Below are 16,116 nucleotides of genomic sequence, written 5' to 3' on the forward strand. Positions count from 1 at the left end.
TCCTCCAGCTTGTGGAGAGAGAAGCCTTGAGCTACAGCACAAAGAGATGCAGATGTGGCTGTCAGTCTTAGATCAGAGCGCCATGGGACCATTTTCAAATCTTTTGATACCGAGGAAATGCAGCTTTCAGGACTCAGCATTTTTTGTCCTTGTTAAACCTTAACTTGGATATTTCTTTGTAATTGCTATTCCATCGTCACTTGGGAGGCAACACACACAACCAGCAAATAGAATTATACTTAAACTATCACCACCAGTCATTCCTCAGAGAACAAAACCCAGCTCTGGCTTAGAGCAACAACTCGTCACTGCATGCCTCCATTGCTGCTGCACAACCACTTTGCCCTCCACCAAACCAGGAACACTAAGGTATTGTTGTATTCCTGTTGCATGTTGCAGGACATTTCTGTCCCATTTGCCATATAACAGATGTCACTGTAATTGCCTGGACATTATTTCTTCCTGAAAGCAGTATAAACCTCAGCACAAAGAAACCTGCAATTAAGTGCATATTGGGGACAGGTTACATACCTTACATTAATGTAAACAGCTGCATCTATATTCAACCAGTACTCAAAACTACTTTGCGAAGAGCATGTGGGCAAACACACAGGTTGCACTTTACAAATCTCAAGTGTGAGAAGGAACTCTGAATGGGATACCACTTTATGGAATGTCGATATTTCCCTATGTTAGTTTAAAACCTCAAATTAGCATCGCTGAGATTTGGTACTAAAAGAAACAACAGAGAATAATGTGGCAACAGCATATTGTTTTCTCTGTCACGGTTATCATAAAATTGTAGAGTTGGAAGGGACCCCAAGGGCCACCCTGCAGAGCAGGAATCATTGACAGATAGCCATCCAACCTCTATTCAAACACCTCCAGGGAAGGAGAGTCCACCACTGCTGTCAAACAACTCAAATATATAAATGGTTGTCAAATGAATGATGGTCATTGATTGTTCTTTTTCTGCTGTTTTCTTTTGGCTGCAAGTATGTATGTGTACACACACACGTTCATGGAAAATTTAAATAAAGAAGTTTTTAATGGCCCAGTTCATACAACATTAAGTCAAGCTCGCATGGCTTAGTTTTGCGTAGCCCAGTAGCAGGACGGGGGAGTGGGGGTGGGCATGAAGGAGCCATGAGTTCTGCTACGAGTACCTGGGTTGTACATATCCATGTTTTGACTTATTAAAATCTCACTTGTGTTTCTGCAATTATTTTGGAACAAATAATCACCTGGCCTCCTCTCTTGAACTAAAGTTGGGATCTAAGAGACAGATGCTATGATGTCCATATTTTCTTGTGGAAATTCCAATCACTCCTTTCCTTTAAGCACGCTTTTGGAGCCAGCTGCACTGTATTAATTCATGCTCAAGTAGCTAAGCACCAGAAGTCTGGAATGTTTTCAAGAGAATAGAAGGGAGCTATAAAGCACTTGCTTTTTGGCAGTTCCACACATCCACATATTAAAGAGGGCTAGGCTTGAAGCAAAACTCTGAATATCCTGCCCTGAAATTGTGGGCTTTGCTAAATGTGCAGGTCACAAGTCTTTCCTGGAAGAACCCCCAAAAATATTCACGGTCCGTTAAATGGATCCTTTAAAAACTTTACCTTAGCTGCTAGTTGTGGTTTGGGCACTTTCATTAAGTCACAGAGATAGTTGCGCTGCTTCCTCAGAAATGGCAATTCTGCATCCCTGTTTGGAGAGGAAAAATAGCACCAAGTTATACAGACAGATTCAAAGTCTATCACGTCAAAAGTACTTAAGTTAGCAAACTTTAACCCATTCCAAGATGGGATAAGTAAACTTATGATGAATTAAGTAGTCCACAAGCTAAGCAAACATAAATGCAGTATAAATTTGCTAGTTAATAAGCTGTCTGCTCTGAGCTCACTGGAGGCTCCATAAGGGCAGTAACTAAAGAGTAGGGAGGTTTTAATGCCACATTCCCCAAGTATATCTCTTCACTGCACACCACATACACGAAGCCAGGAGCTGTGGAAAAGCCCCACTCATGAGTGACAGCCCCACTTCAGAAAGTGTGCCTGAAACTAATTGCTCTGATCTCACTAGAAGCCCTTAAGAACAGCAGCCAGCCACTGAAGGAGAGGGGTTAATAGTATTGTATTGTATAATTGTATAAGCTACCTTGGTAGTCAATTAGCTCAAAATTAGCTGTATAAATCTATAACACAAGCAAATGCAGTTCAAGATCACTCCTTGTATCAAATGAAGTTTGTATTCCAGATTCATGTGAATCGAAACTGGCATCAAACCTCCCCGGTCATCACTGTAACACACATTTGTCTGGTTGTGTCTGCACGCCAACATGGAGGGTTGGCAGTCAGCATAAGGTTGTAGGTGTGGTTGCATCAACTCACCAGTTAGTGTCACTTAGAATTGTCATGACCTCCTCTATAATATCCGGTTCAGCAATATCACTGTAGGTTATGAGCATTTCATACACATTACTGGCTGTTGTCTTTCTTATCTGGAGGCAGAAAAAGGAATAGCTTTCAATTACTCTAAAGAGATTAAATGTTTGGATAAGAACACCCTTGTATCATGTCCATAAAATCACAGGTTCTAAAGCACTAGGGTACTGTTAACACTCATATCTGTATGTACTGCTTGCTCTATACACATGCACTCCAGAGTCAACCAGCGTAGTAAATTAGAAGATACACAGTCACACTACCTTTCAGCTATTTAGGTCCAGAAAACAGGATACTGGTTCTATAGCCAGATATGTCTAAGAGTGGACTTTACAGCTGGGTTGTTTGCTGTGCATTGAATAACAGGACTGAGGTGAGCCCAACTGCTAAACTGAGAGCACTATTCAAGGAAGACGGTAGTGATTTACAAATACATTATGGAAGAAGAAATGCAAATAGTCGTGAAGTTGCCCAACTATTACATTTAGTGACATCCACACAAGCAATAAAAGATCAACACCTCCAAGTTCCTAACCAACATCTCCAATACTTACAACAGGAAATGGATGGCAAAGGAGGAGGAGGAGCTGAAACAGAACTTTCTCTCTCATGCTGCCTGGAAACTGGATCAGACCACAAAACCTTTATAAAAAAATAAGTAATGTTATTTCATCAGTGGCTTTTTTCATATTATCACAGAGGAGGAATTGTATTATTGAGACCAGAAAGGATGTTCAATGTAGAGAAGCACTCTGCTGTTAGTGTCACAACAAACTCTGCAGAAATATATGCATGGGGGGAAATTGAGTTTGGAATCCATTCTCGGAGCGAGATGTGCCAGACATAAGGTTCTAAAAACTAAAGGTGCCGGTATTATATACTCACCTGACACTACAAAAAGAAGTTCTCTTGCATAAAACAAGAGATAAGCATTTGCTAAACTGTGAAGTTTCACAAGAGAAGTACTGCTGATTTTCAGCCTATATATCCTTACAAAGAACAGGTGAACGGACAGACACTGAACCCAGAGAATGTAGCAAACAAAACTTAACAAATCTGCCATGTCTATCTCTCATCATGCATCTGAAAGCTTATTAGAACTGCAAAAACAAGAAGTCTTGTATTTTAAAAGAAACTTTAAAAGTTTCCATGACACACACTTAGAAAGATTGATTTTATGTTTATTTAAAAAAAAAAACCAGAGCAAGCGTTGTCTAGTTCTTCAGTTGAATCAATCAATCAACTTCTATGGCAGCAGGTCTGCTACATGAAAGAAGTGAACTTGAGAGAAGCACCTTACTAAAACAAGTGAACCATTACCAACAAGGTCCTAGAAATCCCCATCAAGTCCCACAAAGACCTCAGAATGTTGGTTATTTCAGTAGCTAGCCTTTTTAGCTGGTGGGGGAGTATCTGTAGATGAGAGGTTTTCACCCTTTTTGAGTACATGGCTTGTTTGACCAACTGCATTCTTTCTGCGGCACCGCAGTGGGGCTCAGGAGCCCAGTTATGTCACCCCTTGCCTGCAGAGCTGGCAGCCTCTCACCCCTTTTCAAATACCCTCCCTTGTGGAGTGTTCCCTCAGCCTCCTCTCCTCTCCCCTCTCCTCTCCTTGGGAGTCCTCCGGGCAGCCACAGCTGCCAACCCTGGTTTCTGCCCTGCCCCAAAGAGAGAGGCCTCCTCACACTGCCCCACAGGGGCCTAAGAAGCACACCGTGGCCAGCTCCAGAGGCACCATTCGCTGGGGAGCTTGTAGCCAGGGCTGCTGCAATAAACAACTGTGCAAGCTTTTGGGAGGCAGTGACACAAAAGGGCATCATGGGAGGGAGGGAAGGAAAGATGGACAGGGGCCAGTGTTGCCCCTGACTATCATGCAAAGCACCCCAGGGCGCCACGGCCCACTGGTTGAAAACCACTGCTGTAGAGTATAACAATCCAAACTGCCCTATGGTTGAGGCCATACATCAACAGACTAGGAATGTTTTAGTTAGCAGTATTTGCTTTAGAATCAGTACTCATAAAAGGCGCTGCTAAATTCAGTATGATAACAATGCATTGACACTTTTTTTAAAAAAAAAAACCAGAACAGAGTGAAATCACAAGATTGCTTTACAAGGGGAGGTGAGCTTTTGTTACATTTTCATGTGCCCCCCCCCCAAAAGCCACTACACAAATGCAATGACAATTCCTTCCTCAATGCACTAGGTTATTTTAATAGTTCCCTAGAGTTATCCCTCTGCTTTATTACAATTTTGTTCCAACTTACACTGCAATGCTGGAGCGAAGTTTCTGGATATCTTTAGATCTTCTGCTCTCTTCTTTACAGAGTGTGAGTAACTTCATAGGAAATGGGTGGCTGAAAATTTTAAGTAAACGTTATTTCAGAGGGGACCAGTTCTCCTGAGTGTTGCAAACTGTGTTGGACGTTACATAAGCAACCACTAAGCTGGCACAGTGGACTTCAGTTTGGGGTGCTAATATCTTGGCCTAGTAATCACATGCTGGTTAGTGTGATATAAAACACTATTTTCTATGCCTAAAGCTTGGAATATATATATATATATATATATATATATATATATATATATATATATGTGTGTGTGTGTGTGTGTGTGTGTGTGTGTGTGTGTGTGTGTGTGTTACGTTTTAAGTCTGCATGGGAAAAGATTTCATGTAGCTTTTAAATGAGTTTAGACCACAAACACATACACACACACACACCCCAATAAAGCTGGTTCAATAAGATTAAGTGTTTCTTAGTGTCCATGTTTAGTGAAATCTTATCCAGAATCTCCATTTCAAGGCTGCACAAAGTTGCACATATGTAAATTACCCGTAAGGAAACACATTTTATCTCTATAATATTGCTGCAAGGTAGGGTGCAGAATGGATTCTGCATTCATTGCTGCAAGCCAGGTTAACTTTGTTAGCAATTATGCAAGGCTGTGCATAGACAGGATGGAATTTATTGGAGATTAATTCAGTTAACAGGAGTGCTTGCTGCTTTTCAGCACAGGACAATGGCAATATAGGGAATGAGGTGTGATTTCCAAAGGAAATGACAATACAGGCATTCAGCAAAGAGGCCAATTACAGCTGAGCATCTGGAAAAAATTTAGTGCATGTAGTCTAATGTGTAGGATTCTGCATCTGAAATAGACCTGCTTTGCTTTCTGTCATCTGCCAATTCCACATTTGTAATAACTAACTCTAACCTATGGGTGATCTCAAATAGCACAGCTTCTCCAAAGGAAATTGAGAAAATTCCTTCTCCTGTATGGGCAGCACTCCAGCAGAAACAGGATCAGTGAATAGGGAAAAGGGATCTGTCTAAAAGGTTCTGTGTTATGCAAATTGGGCACACGTGTTCCTGAAAATGGAGCTTTTTTTTTTTTAAAAAAAAGGTGAGCAGCATTTTTACCAGATCAATCACGACATCGCTCAGGGTGGTCCTTAAACCAAGAGCACAGAGTGCACCCCAGCTGAGAGCCTGCACAGGTATGAAATTACTGTTGTTAAGGAAAGCACCCATCTGTGGATGAAGTCAAAGCGCCACTGACTTGCTGCTTAAAACCTGTAGCGACACACCCCATCGGATGGCACATTACTGCACCTTCAGCAAATGGTCATGCAAGTATAATATACAAAGAAAACAGCAACTGACACTCATGTATATGATATGCTACTAAAACTGGAAAGAATAGTTTCTCCTGCCCTTTCATTTGGTGTCTCATAGGACAAGAGAACAACATGACTCAAGTATCTACTTTGAGATTTTGTTACGATCAAGTGTGTGTGTGTGTGTGTGTGTGTGTGTGTACACACACACACACACTTGAGGCAGTTTTACTAAGATACTGTTCAGTGGTTCATTAGTATTATTTCTACAAAGAGACTGACATTGCGGATGATGATCATTATTTCTGTTTAGTTTGTAAACAGGATTTACAACTCAGCTCTTAGTACTGCTTATGACCTGGTTTGCACATCACATGAAACCACATTTAAAACAAACTGGTTCAATGTGAATGAGCTGCAGGCCCTTTGGTTCTCCCCACTCGAGCTTTGTTGCAGGGGAACATGCCATAGTCTGTCTTGCTGTGTTGTCTGAACACAGGCTAGTTTGTTTGGAAGAAACAAACCACACACAGTAAGCAAGAAACAAACCTTGGTTTCTGCTCATAGATTGGACAGAAACCAATCATGACCCTGGGTTCAGATGACACATCCAGCCATACTATGGCTTGTTTTCCTGCAGCACAGCAGCAATGGGAGGAGAGGCAGGGAAAGAGAGGCTTTATACTCTGCTCATTAGTACTTACTTCTCTTCAGTTAGAAAAATATCAAAGCAGCCATTGGCCAATATCTGGTCCAGCATCTTCAGCAACGGTACAGATATCCTAATGAGGAAAACACACAGAAGACAGAGCAACATGTTTGACACCACTTGCAATGGGACTTTCACAGTTCAGATTAAAAAGGGAAACTTTTGCCAAAATTCATACACTTCTGTCTTTTCTGATAGCCAAAACTAGTTTGAGAGCATGACTGAGAGCTAACTGCACACTTTGTGAGATCATAAAGCAGTAGTCAGGTGGCAATACAGTCACACATGTTTGCAGTGCCCGTATGACCCTTCTTACTAGATGGTCTTTGTGTTGGGGTGAGAATCAAAGGAATACTTTCTCCCTATTTACCAACCTGACGGATTTTTTATTTTTCTCCCTAAGCCAGGATCTGAAACCAGGTCTGCCCAGAAGATAGAAATCATTTGCAAGGAATCAACATGCAATGAAAGGGATGGGGAGATGGGACTGTGTGCACCTTCCCTCCTGTAAAAACCTCCCTGCAAGTGCCCTCACCATCCCATTCCTGCTATCTTGGCAAGCGTGAGCACCACACATTTGCAAGGATACTGTCCAGTTCTGCCCACAAACAGTGCAGGAGTGTGAAAACTTGTGACGCAGTGGCTCTCCAGTATCTAACACAATACTTAGTTTGTTTCCTAAACAAAATTTGAAATGGGAAAAACAAAGGGCAGAAGTTCAAACTTCAACCATTTTAGCCCCAGGGAATGGTCAGATAAGAGTCTGCAACAGTTTGGCAAAGCTCCTGGATTCCTTTCTGTAATTTATACATTCAGACACACATCTGAATATTCCCATTAAGGAGTGGGGCGTGTGCCTGCACACAGTCATTTTCTGGCTGTTGGCCTACATACCCTTCTCAGAATGTGATGAGGAAATAGTTTTACTGGCAGTGTTCAAGCATTAACATACACACCCTTATCCCTCATTTGTTTCAAAAATTTAGAGCAGGAGTGGGTAACCTGTGGCCCCTCCAGATGTTGCTGGACTACAACTCCCACCATCCCTGGCCACTGGCCACGCTGCTGGGAATTGGAGTTCATAAACACCAGGAGGGTCCCCACCTCTATCGGGAGAAATTATTAGTATCTTTCAGCTTCTTTTAGTCCCCTCTGTTTAAACTTACTATTCTTCTGACTGCCTCATTTGCATTTTAATATTCAATTGGGAGCCGCCCAGAGTGGCTGGGGAGACTCAGCCAGATGGGTGGGGTATAAATCATAAATTATTACTATATTATTATTATTATTTAGAACCAGACATGGTTGTAAGGTTGCATGTACAGTGGTACTTTGGTTTAAGAACAGCTTAGTTTATGAACAACTTGGATTAAGAACGCTGCAGATCTGGAAGTAGGTGTTTTGGTTTGTGAACTTTGCCTTGGAATAAGAACATGTTTCGCTTCCTGTTGAGTGTGTTCCATTTGTAAACTGAGTTCCCCTCTGCTATGGGAAAGCATGCCTTAGTTTAAGAACGCTTTGGTTTAAGAACAGACTTCCAGAACGAATTAAGTTCGTAAATCAAGGTACCACTGTATCCATTATTAATTGTACACGGTGACACTGCTCCCTCTCCTTGGGATCTCATGCCCTATATTCTTGGATGATTAGAGGCCTACAATTCATTTCCTCACCTATGTTCTAGAGCCTGCATCCCACGTTCCGATAACTCTACTGTTTCTTCCTCCAACATGCTGCTAACTGGCTACCACTCCATTGGGTCCTCTTGCCTGTGCACAGGAAATAAATGCCAGAAGGAACAAACGAGTTCTTCTGGGACACGAAGTTCATGAGAGAGAGCGTGTCACATAGTGAGGTGCACATTTCTCTTCTAGAGTGCTTTGTGGGACCATAGCACCAAGTTCAGAGATGAGCCTCCATTTGCTCCTTGATAATTAAGAGGCAGACAGGGGCTTTTCTTTGTTCTCAGTGCTGTGAGAATACAGTGCCAAGTTTGGAGATTAGCCTGTGACTGCTCCCATAGCTTGAACACTGAATCAACTGATGTCATATCCTGTGTCAGGTGACAAGACAGGGAGTTCTGGATCCTCAGGCCAGATCAAGTTCCCCATTCCTGCCATATAGTTACCGGTATGTAGCCTGTGCTCCGTTCAGAAAAAATATCCTCCAAATGCAATTTGGTTAGCCAAGTTATTGTGCCTTCCTATCTCTTATGCCAGGCAAATCAGCAAAAAAAAAAAAAAAAATGGCCCACTGACTTGCACTTCTGGCATTAGGCTTTTTCATAACCATAGATTCCAAGTCACAAAGAGTAGATGGAAAACTATAGTGACATTTTTTTAGTAATTAATCTGGAAACACAGGAATGTGCCCAACAAGCCCCTATAGAAAGATACAGGTTACCTGTCATTCAGCAGATTGTCCTCAAAGACCTTGAGCAGCGTATCACAAAAGCTGTTCATTGCATCCATATTGCTCTGAATTCCCTTCAGATAGCTGAACAGGCTCTGTGATGAGCACCTTACCTGCAAGCGAAAAACACTTCCAATAAACAAGAATGAAAAGATTAACTTCAGCCTTCACTATATCTCCGAGGGAGGTTTTTTTTTGGGGGGGGGAGAGAAAATTGATTTTTAAAGGTTTTCAAGTCGATAGGAATTCTACACTACATGAACAACAGGAAAAACGCACTTCAGCATCCTTTATCCCATAACAACCTGGTAACATTGTGCCATTTCAGTTAAATAGGAAATGTAACTGGGTGTTTAAACGTACAGCTAAATGAGCAAGAAATGCAGCCAGTGGCATGGCACATTTTGCATTTTATCCAGGAAATATGTGTACCTTTAACACAGTCCCTTCTACATGTGCACAGTGTTTATAACTGCTAAACAGACTTGGACAGAAGGGAGAAAACAAGGACCTCTTTCCACAGACTGCTACATTTTATGGCTACTGGGGGATCCTGCCTATGTTTAGGACGTTACCTTCATCCACCCTCTGTGACTAAGCCTTAAGGTCCAGACTGCAGGAAGATTCACAGGAACTACTGCACTTCTAATAAATTCAGCATGTTTTGTGAGTCCTTAAAGTTCTTTTAATATCACAAGAAAACAATGCCTCACCACCAGTGATTTTTCCAAACAGTAAGATAAAGGCCTACTCAGCAAGTCATATTTCTTTTCCAGTGCAGGGGACCGGTGAGTAGTGCATTACAGCCCATTATGGCCAATAAATGAGAGCATTATTTCTGGATTATTTCAGATGTTGACATATTGACTACCCTGAAGTGGCAAAAATATTGAATCCTGTCATTAGCATTTGGTCATGCTGGACTGGATCCAGAGCAAGTTAAGCCCTACTTTCGTCCCATTAAAATCAACATGGAAATTCATACAATACTAACTTAGAACAGATTAAAATCAATGGGAGTTAAGTGTGACTTAAGCTCCAATTTAGGATCTTTTCTCCACTGAAAGGATCATACTGAGCCTCTGTCTCTGTACTCTTTTACCTGAAAAGCTCACCTTGTAATGCATTGACCTAATTTCACAATTGGGAAAATAGTACATTGACCCACAAGAACTCACGATATTTTCCCCCTCTCCTCCTTTTATCAGCCACTTGATTATGCTGTCACGTATACCAGATACTACCTATGAGCCCGCTTTCGTACCCTATGTGACAACACTTTGCGCTGCCTCCTATGCTACATAGTTTCCTGCAGCTTTCACCTTTGGTTTGATCACTAATGACTAAGATGAGAAGGTTGACTATGTCAGTTGCAAAAGAGAACTTCAGGCAGGAGATTATTGCTGCTCTTCAATTTCCCATGGTTTGTAGGTCATGTTTTTCTATGCACTGATCTTTATCAAGTTATCAAAATGTATCTAATGAAAAAATGCAAATGCAGCCGTTAGGATTAATCTCACAAATTATTTTGAAGGGGGAAAAATGGCAATCCATTGTGCAGAATGGAAATTATTGTTTTGACAGAGCACAACAAGGCCTGACAGACCCAATACAAACTTTTGTGTCTCCAGCTGTTTTGGAACTACAACTCCCATCATTCCTAATTAGCAGGACCAGTAGTCGGGGGTGACGGGGATTCTAGTCCAAAAACAGCTTGAGACCCAAGTTTGGGAAACCTTGAGTAACATATTGAGACAGTGAATTTTTCTCTGCTACAGCAGCTCCCTCACTGAAGAATAAGAGCCATTGTGCTGTATAAACTAAAAGGAATTTAAAATCTTTTGTTCGTTTCGTAGTTCCATATACTTATCAGAGAGACATGAGCTAGAACAGTGTTTCCCAGGCATTTGATAAGTAAAGCACATTTGTTTCCTGAGTTAAAATTAAGAAGCACACTTCATTCTTACACTCCAAAGGTTTACACTGAAGAGTGTGCAAGAAGAAGTATCCTACTTCACAACAGCAAACCTGCTGTGTTTCTGGGCAAATCACTTTTCCAGGTGCAGCTCCCCAAAGGCAGATAAATCTGCTGCATCTCAAGAACATAAGAATCATGCTGGAACCAAAAGTCTACATAGTCCACAATCTTAATTCCAACAGTGGCAAGCCAACTACTCCTGGGGAGTCCACAAGCAGGGCAGGAAGGTAAACATGTTCCACGCTGTTGTCCCATATTGCCTCTGAACACAAGAGGTTTAAAATAGCTTTTCATAGCTAAAAGCGATACACCTATTCTCAATTTGTCTAATCTCCTTTCAAAACCCTCTAAGCTAGTGGCAATCACCAAATCATGTTGCGCCGAATTCCATAAATTCATAAATGTGCAATTCACAAATCTGCACTGGGAAGGACTGACTGATCAAACTGATGCAAAGACAGGGTAGAATTACCTGGCTCCGCTGGAGGCTAATGAAAATATTTCAGACATTCAGTGAGCAGTCCAATTTGTAGGTGGTATTTGGGGCTCACGGGAGCATTTTAATTATTTAATGAATGCATTTTCAGAGGCACACTAGCCCTTCTTTCATGTTTGGAAATTACTGGACTACAACCCAAGTAAACTGAGATATATTCTAGGGAGGTCTACAAAGAGCTAATGATTCAACAGTGTTTTTGAAGCAGAACAGAAGGTTGTTCTCTTAAACAAGCAGGCAGAGCCAACAATAATCAAAAGAGCTGGAAGCAATCAAACTGTTTACACTTTTCAAAACTTAAGTGTAACAAATTCTAAAAACCCAACATGAAAATATTGGGGGCAAGAACCTCTGTGTGACCTCTTGAAGTAACTCAAGGCTATTTCTCTGTGAAACTTGGGGTAGGAAAAACCTCATATTTAAAGCAAAATTAAATTTAAACTCCACCTCATTATGAAAACCCGCAAGAGTTTGACATCATGAACTGAACATTCAAGCCTTCTACAAATGTGAAGGTTCAACACACTCAACAGTGCTGGAAGCCTGATGGTCTGTTGTAGAAAGAAAAGGACCGGAATCAGATTCAAGGACTATTGCACTCGCATGATTCTGAGTTATGATATTACACCACTGCAATAACTCAAGGCAGTGCAACTGTGCATGAAATGAATGTGGACAAGGACATAGTGTTGCAGGGGCAGGATCAGAAAGGTGCAATGATTTACTGAATCCTGTGCTAATAAGAACAAGGCTTCCCAGACACTAGTAGCTCAGCCTCATTGGTAAGCTGCTATACAGTAAGTACTGGGTGGGGAGACTTGCAGAACCAAAGCACATTACTGCAACAGCCTGCAAGGACATTGATGGGCAGATGGGATTGTGTTCTCACTGGCCAAAGCAAGCTATGTGACTAAGCTGAATTTCAGTATGACCAACACTCGTTTGTAAATGGGGTACAGAGAAAGGACAGCAAGTAGGACAGAGCAAACACTAAGCCAGGCATCCCCAAACTTCGGCCCTCCAGATGTTTCTAACTACGATTCCCATCTTCCCCGACCACTGGTTCTGTTAGCTAGGGATCATGCTGATTAGGTGGCAACGGTGTCACGGCCCTCTACTTTACAGGAACCTACAGGGCTGAACTGTAAGCTTCCCCACATTCTTAATTTACTTGTGACTGTCAGTAGTGACAATAAAAATCATCCAAGTTAGTTTCATTTTCAGAGGCAACTAGAGGCAGGAAATTACAAGGAACGCAGTGACAAGTAGGGTAAAGGGAACCCCTGACCATTAGGTCCAGTCGTGATCGACTCTGGGGTTGCGGCGCTCATCTTGCGTTATTGGCCGAGGGAGCTGGCGTACAGCTTCCAGGTGATGTGGCCAGCATGGCAAAGCTGCTTCTGGCGAAACAGAGCAGCACACGGAAATGCCGTTTACCGTCCCGCTGTAGTGGTACCTATTTATCTACTTGCACTTTGATGTGCTTTCCAACTGCTAGGTTGGCAGGAGCAGGGACTGAGCAACGGGAGCTCACCCCGTTGCGGAGATTTGAACCGCCGACCTTCTGATCCGCAGGCCCTAGGCTCTGTGGTTTAACCCACAGCGCCACTCGCGTCCCTTTCAGTGACAAGTAGAAATTGTTAAAAGCAAAATGCAGTTGAAGTCATTTGCAAGTGAAATAAAGTTAGAATACCAATAGGCTGTATGGCGTCTGACATTATCCAGAGAGACTGGCAAGATTGTCAACTTGTGCTCAAACTGTGCTCTTCTGGATTTCGGAAGCCTGCTCAAGAACAAGGTGCTAATTGTAATTTATATGGGAAATGAGGAAAATGGGGGAGTGAAAGGCTATGTTTGTGATGTTTCTTTGGCAGTCCTCTCCATGCCAGCATGACCTCAGTTTTCAAGAAGGGTGATGTTGGTGTGGGGAGGAACTGCAGTGTGGACTTCTCTCCTTGGGCCTCAGGTTTCTCAGATTACCAGAGCTGTGCTGCAGCACCTTAGAATAAAGGAAAAGAGGTATGTAGTGAAGTGATGAAAATTGCTATATGGAAACCCAACAGGGATGAAAATGAACCAGGCTTCAGCCACAGTAAACAGCACTAGGCTGGGTGCCTCCCACACTTTCATACCCCAATAAAAGACTTCAGCAGTACAAACACCAGCAACTTGCTTCCAGAAATGAACTACTACCTGAATTGATACATGGCTCTTAACATAAATAGATGCCGCCTACCGATCAAACTTTTTCTTAAAATTCACTTACTGTTGATTCGGTCAATCCACCAACAGACACGGTCAGTCCTGTCAGAACATGGTATTGATAAGATGGCAAACTCAGAAGCTGTGTGATTCTGGGAAAGGCTTGTGATGGAGCATTCCAGTTTAAGGCTACTGCCTCTGACCTGTCAACAACAGAAAAGATGGTCCCTTTTGAAGCAAGGGCAATAGAATGCAGGTAACGTAAGCATAATTTCCTCTTGAGCAATGGTTTGTTTCACCAAAACTGCTGCTAAGCTCTGAAATTTCCATTTTTAAAGTAGAAAACTTATCCACAGAAATCAAAGCTGGCATCCTTTGACAGTAAGACTCAGAAATGCCCTTTGCCACGCAGCAGTATAATCGTATTTTAAATGGGGCTTTCAAAATGTGCTATTACCATTAACTGTATTGCACATTAATACATTTTAAAATTTAATTGAAAGTGCAATCCAAAAGTCAGTCAAAGACATTGGGGGGTGGCGGCACAGGATGCAGCTATGTCCCATTCTGTTGGCAGAGAGAGATCACAGCCAGTGGGATGGCACTTTTAGTGCCACAGGTACACCCAGGGAAAGGTTGGCAGGTGCAGATGTCCTGCTGGGATGGGGGTAGAGCAGTGAAACATTTTGGGTGTATTACCAGGAATGGCGCAAGGATCCAGAATATCCTGGTCCCCTCATTCTTTCTGCATACAGAATCCCAAAAGAAACCTCCAACTACCCCAATCCTGATGCTCCTATAGGTAATTCTTTCCTGCTGACCACAAGGGAGGAAGCCGGCAAGTAGTAGCTCTACCATGGAATTTCTGCATCAGCGCCATAGGATTGCTCTGCAAAATGCAGGAATTCTTGAGATGCCAAATTAAATTATATGCACAACGTATGCTTTGCTTACACCAGCTTCTGAAGCATTATTTTTAACAATTCAGTAAGTAAATTTAGTTTTGGAACTGCTGATAACTTGCACCCTGTGCAAAGACTGGTTACTGAATTAACAAAATGACCAAAGGTAGAAAATACCACACACTTAATAACTTACGGCAGGGATGGGGAACCAAGAGTTGTTGAACCCCAACTTGTTTCAGTTCTAACAAACATGGTTAATGGCCAGGTAGGATGGGAGTGAGAGTCCAACAACAGTGGGAGGTTCCCCAAGCCCCATTTATGGATCCGGCCAGAACAAAACTTAGGTTGCCTTTCCTTTTCCTTCTCTAATAAACACAAATAGCCGCTCTGAATCTCAAAAGTCTACTCCTAACAAGACAGAATGAAATATTCTCTTTAAACATATTTCTAAATAAAGAGTTCTTTCATGTTTATGGGCAAATGTGCAATTCTATGATAAACCAATGACATACTAGTTACCTGGGAAATATTTTTTCCAAATCTTCCCGGTGGGGTATGTGTGGAATTGGAGGGTCGTCAAAGTACAGAAGTGTGAGGAACACAGATCCCGCATGGGCTCGAAATCGGTCAATTTTTTCAGCTGATTGCTGAGCCACACAGCACATGATCCGCTTGGAGCTAAAGTTTAGTACACAGAAGACTCCTTCATTTGGAGCGACATATTCCAGAGAAACCTCTCCCTATATGACTACTCCCCATCCCCATTAACATTTTCCATTCAGACCCTGCTAAGGATTCCTTCAGCAAAGGAAGTGAGAACAGCTGTGTAAAGAAGCCATACTTTTACTTTGCCCTGAGATTTACTAGGGGTGGTTAGACCAAATTTCTCTCCTAGCTTTGAAGACCCACGAAGCACATTTACTCAGCTTGCCTTTTTAAAAAAATATATACAAGATAGGCAAAACAGCTGTTTTGACTGCTTTCCCTGTGCTGACTATTCTTTATAACTGTATCTAGCACAGTATTTCTAAGGTTTTAATTCTTTTATTATAACCCATATATAGCTATAACTTTTCAAAATGTATAATTATGTAAAAAATAGATACAGTGTTTCTTGGCACAGGAAAGGCACAATATCTATCTTAAGCGGGAATAGCTATTAATGTAAAGCAGTTTAACAAAGAAGGGATAATCAGAAGCTACAATCTGCATTCCCTGTACTCACAACAGATGCAAGATAGGCTGTGCTCCAGTTCTTTCATTAGAGGTATTGATGGAAGTAACTGAATCCCATAGGTAGGAGGGATTACTGAAAGAGCCTTTTACAGAAACAGCTCATCACCTAACCATAC

The 16,116-nt window shown here is 41.9% G+C and overlaps 1 protein-coding gene across 5 annotated transcripts in view; it reads right to left on the minus strand.

Moving 5' to 3' along the window:
* The window catches only part of TBCD (tubulin folding cofactor D), a 131,874-nt gene that overhangs the window by 4,230 nt on the left and 111,528 nt on the right, over window positions 1–16,116 (minus strand). For all 5 annotated transcript variants that reach the window (XM_035104647.2, XM_035104648.2, XM_060271811.1 and 2 more), the window contains 8 exons: window positions 15,284–15,442; window positions 13,924–14,062; window positions 9,175–9,296; window positions 6,767–6,844; window positions 4,711–4,800; window positions 2,999–3,086; window positions 2,391–2,500; window positions 1,620–1,704 (listed from right to left, as the gene is read on the minus strand). In XM_035104647.2, coding sequence (XP_034960538.2) covers window positions 1,620–1,704; window positions 2,391–2,500; window positions 2,999–3,086; window positions 4,711–4,800; window positions 6,767–6,844; window positions 9,175–9,296; window positions 13,924–14,062; window positions 15,284–15,442 — 871 coding nt within the window. The remainder of the gene's footprint in view (window positions 1–1,619; window positions 1,705–2,390; window positions 2,501–2,998; window positions 3,087–4,710; window positions 4,801–6,766; window positions 6,845–9,174; window positions 9,297–13,923; window positions 14,063–15,283; window positions 15,443–16,116) is intronic.

The sequence above is a fragment of the Zootoca vivipara genome, chromosome 2 (assembly GCF_963506605.1).
Source record: "Zootoca vivipara chromosome 2, rZooViv1.1, whole genome shotgun sequence".
Taxonomy (NCBI): domain Eukaryota; kingdom Metazoa; phylum Chordata; class Lepidosauria; order Squamata; family Lacertidae; genus Zootoca; species Zootoca vivipara.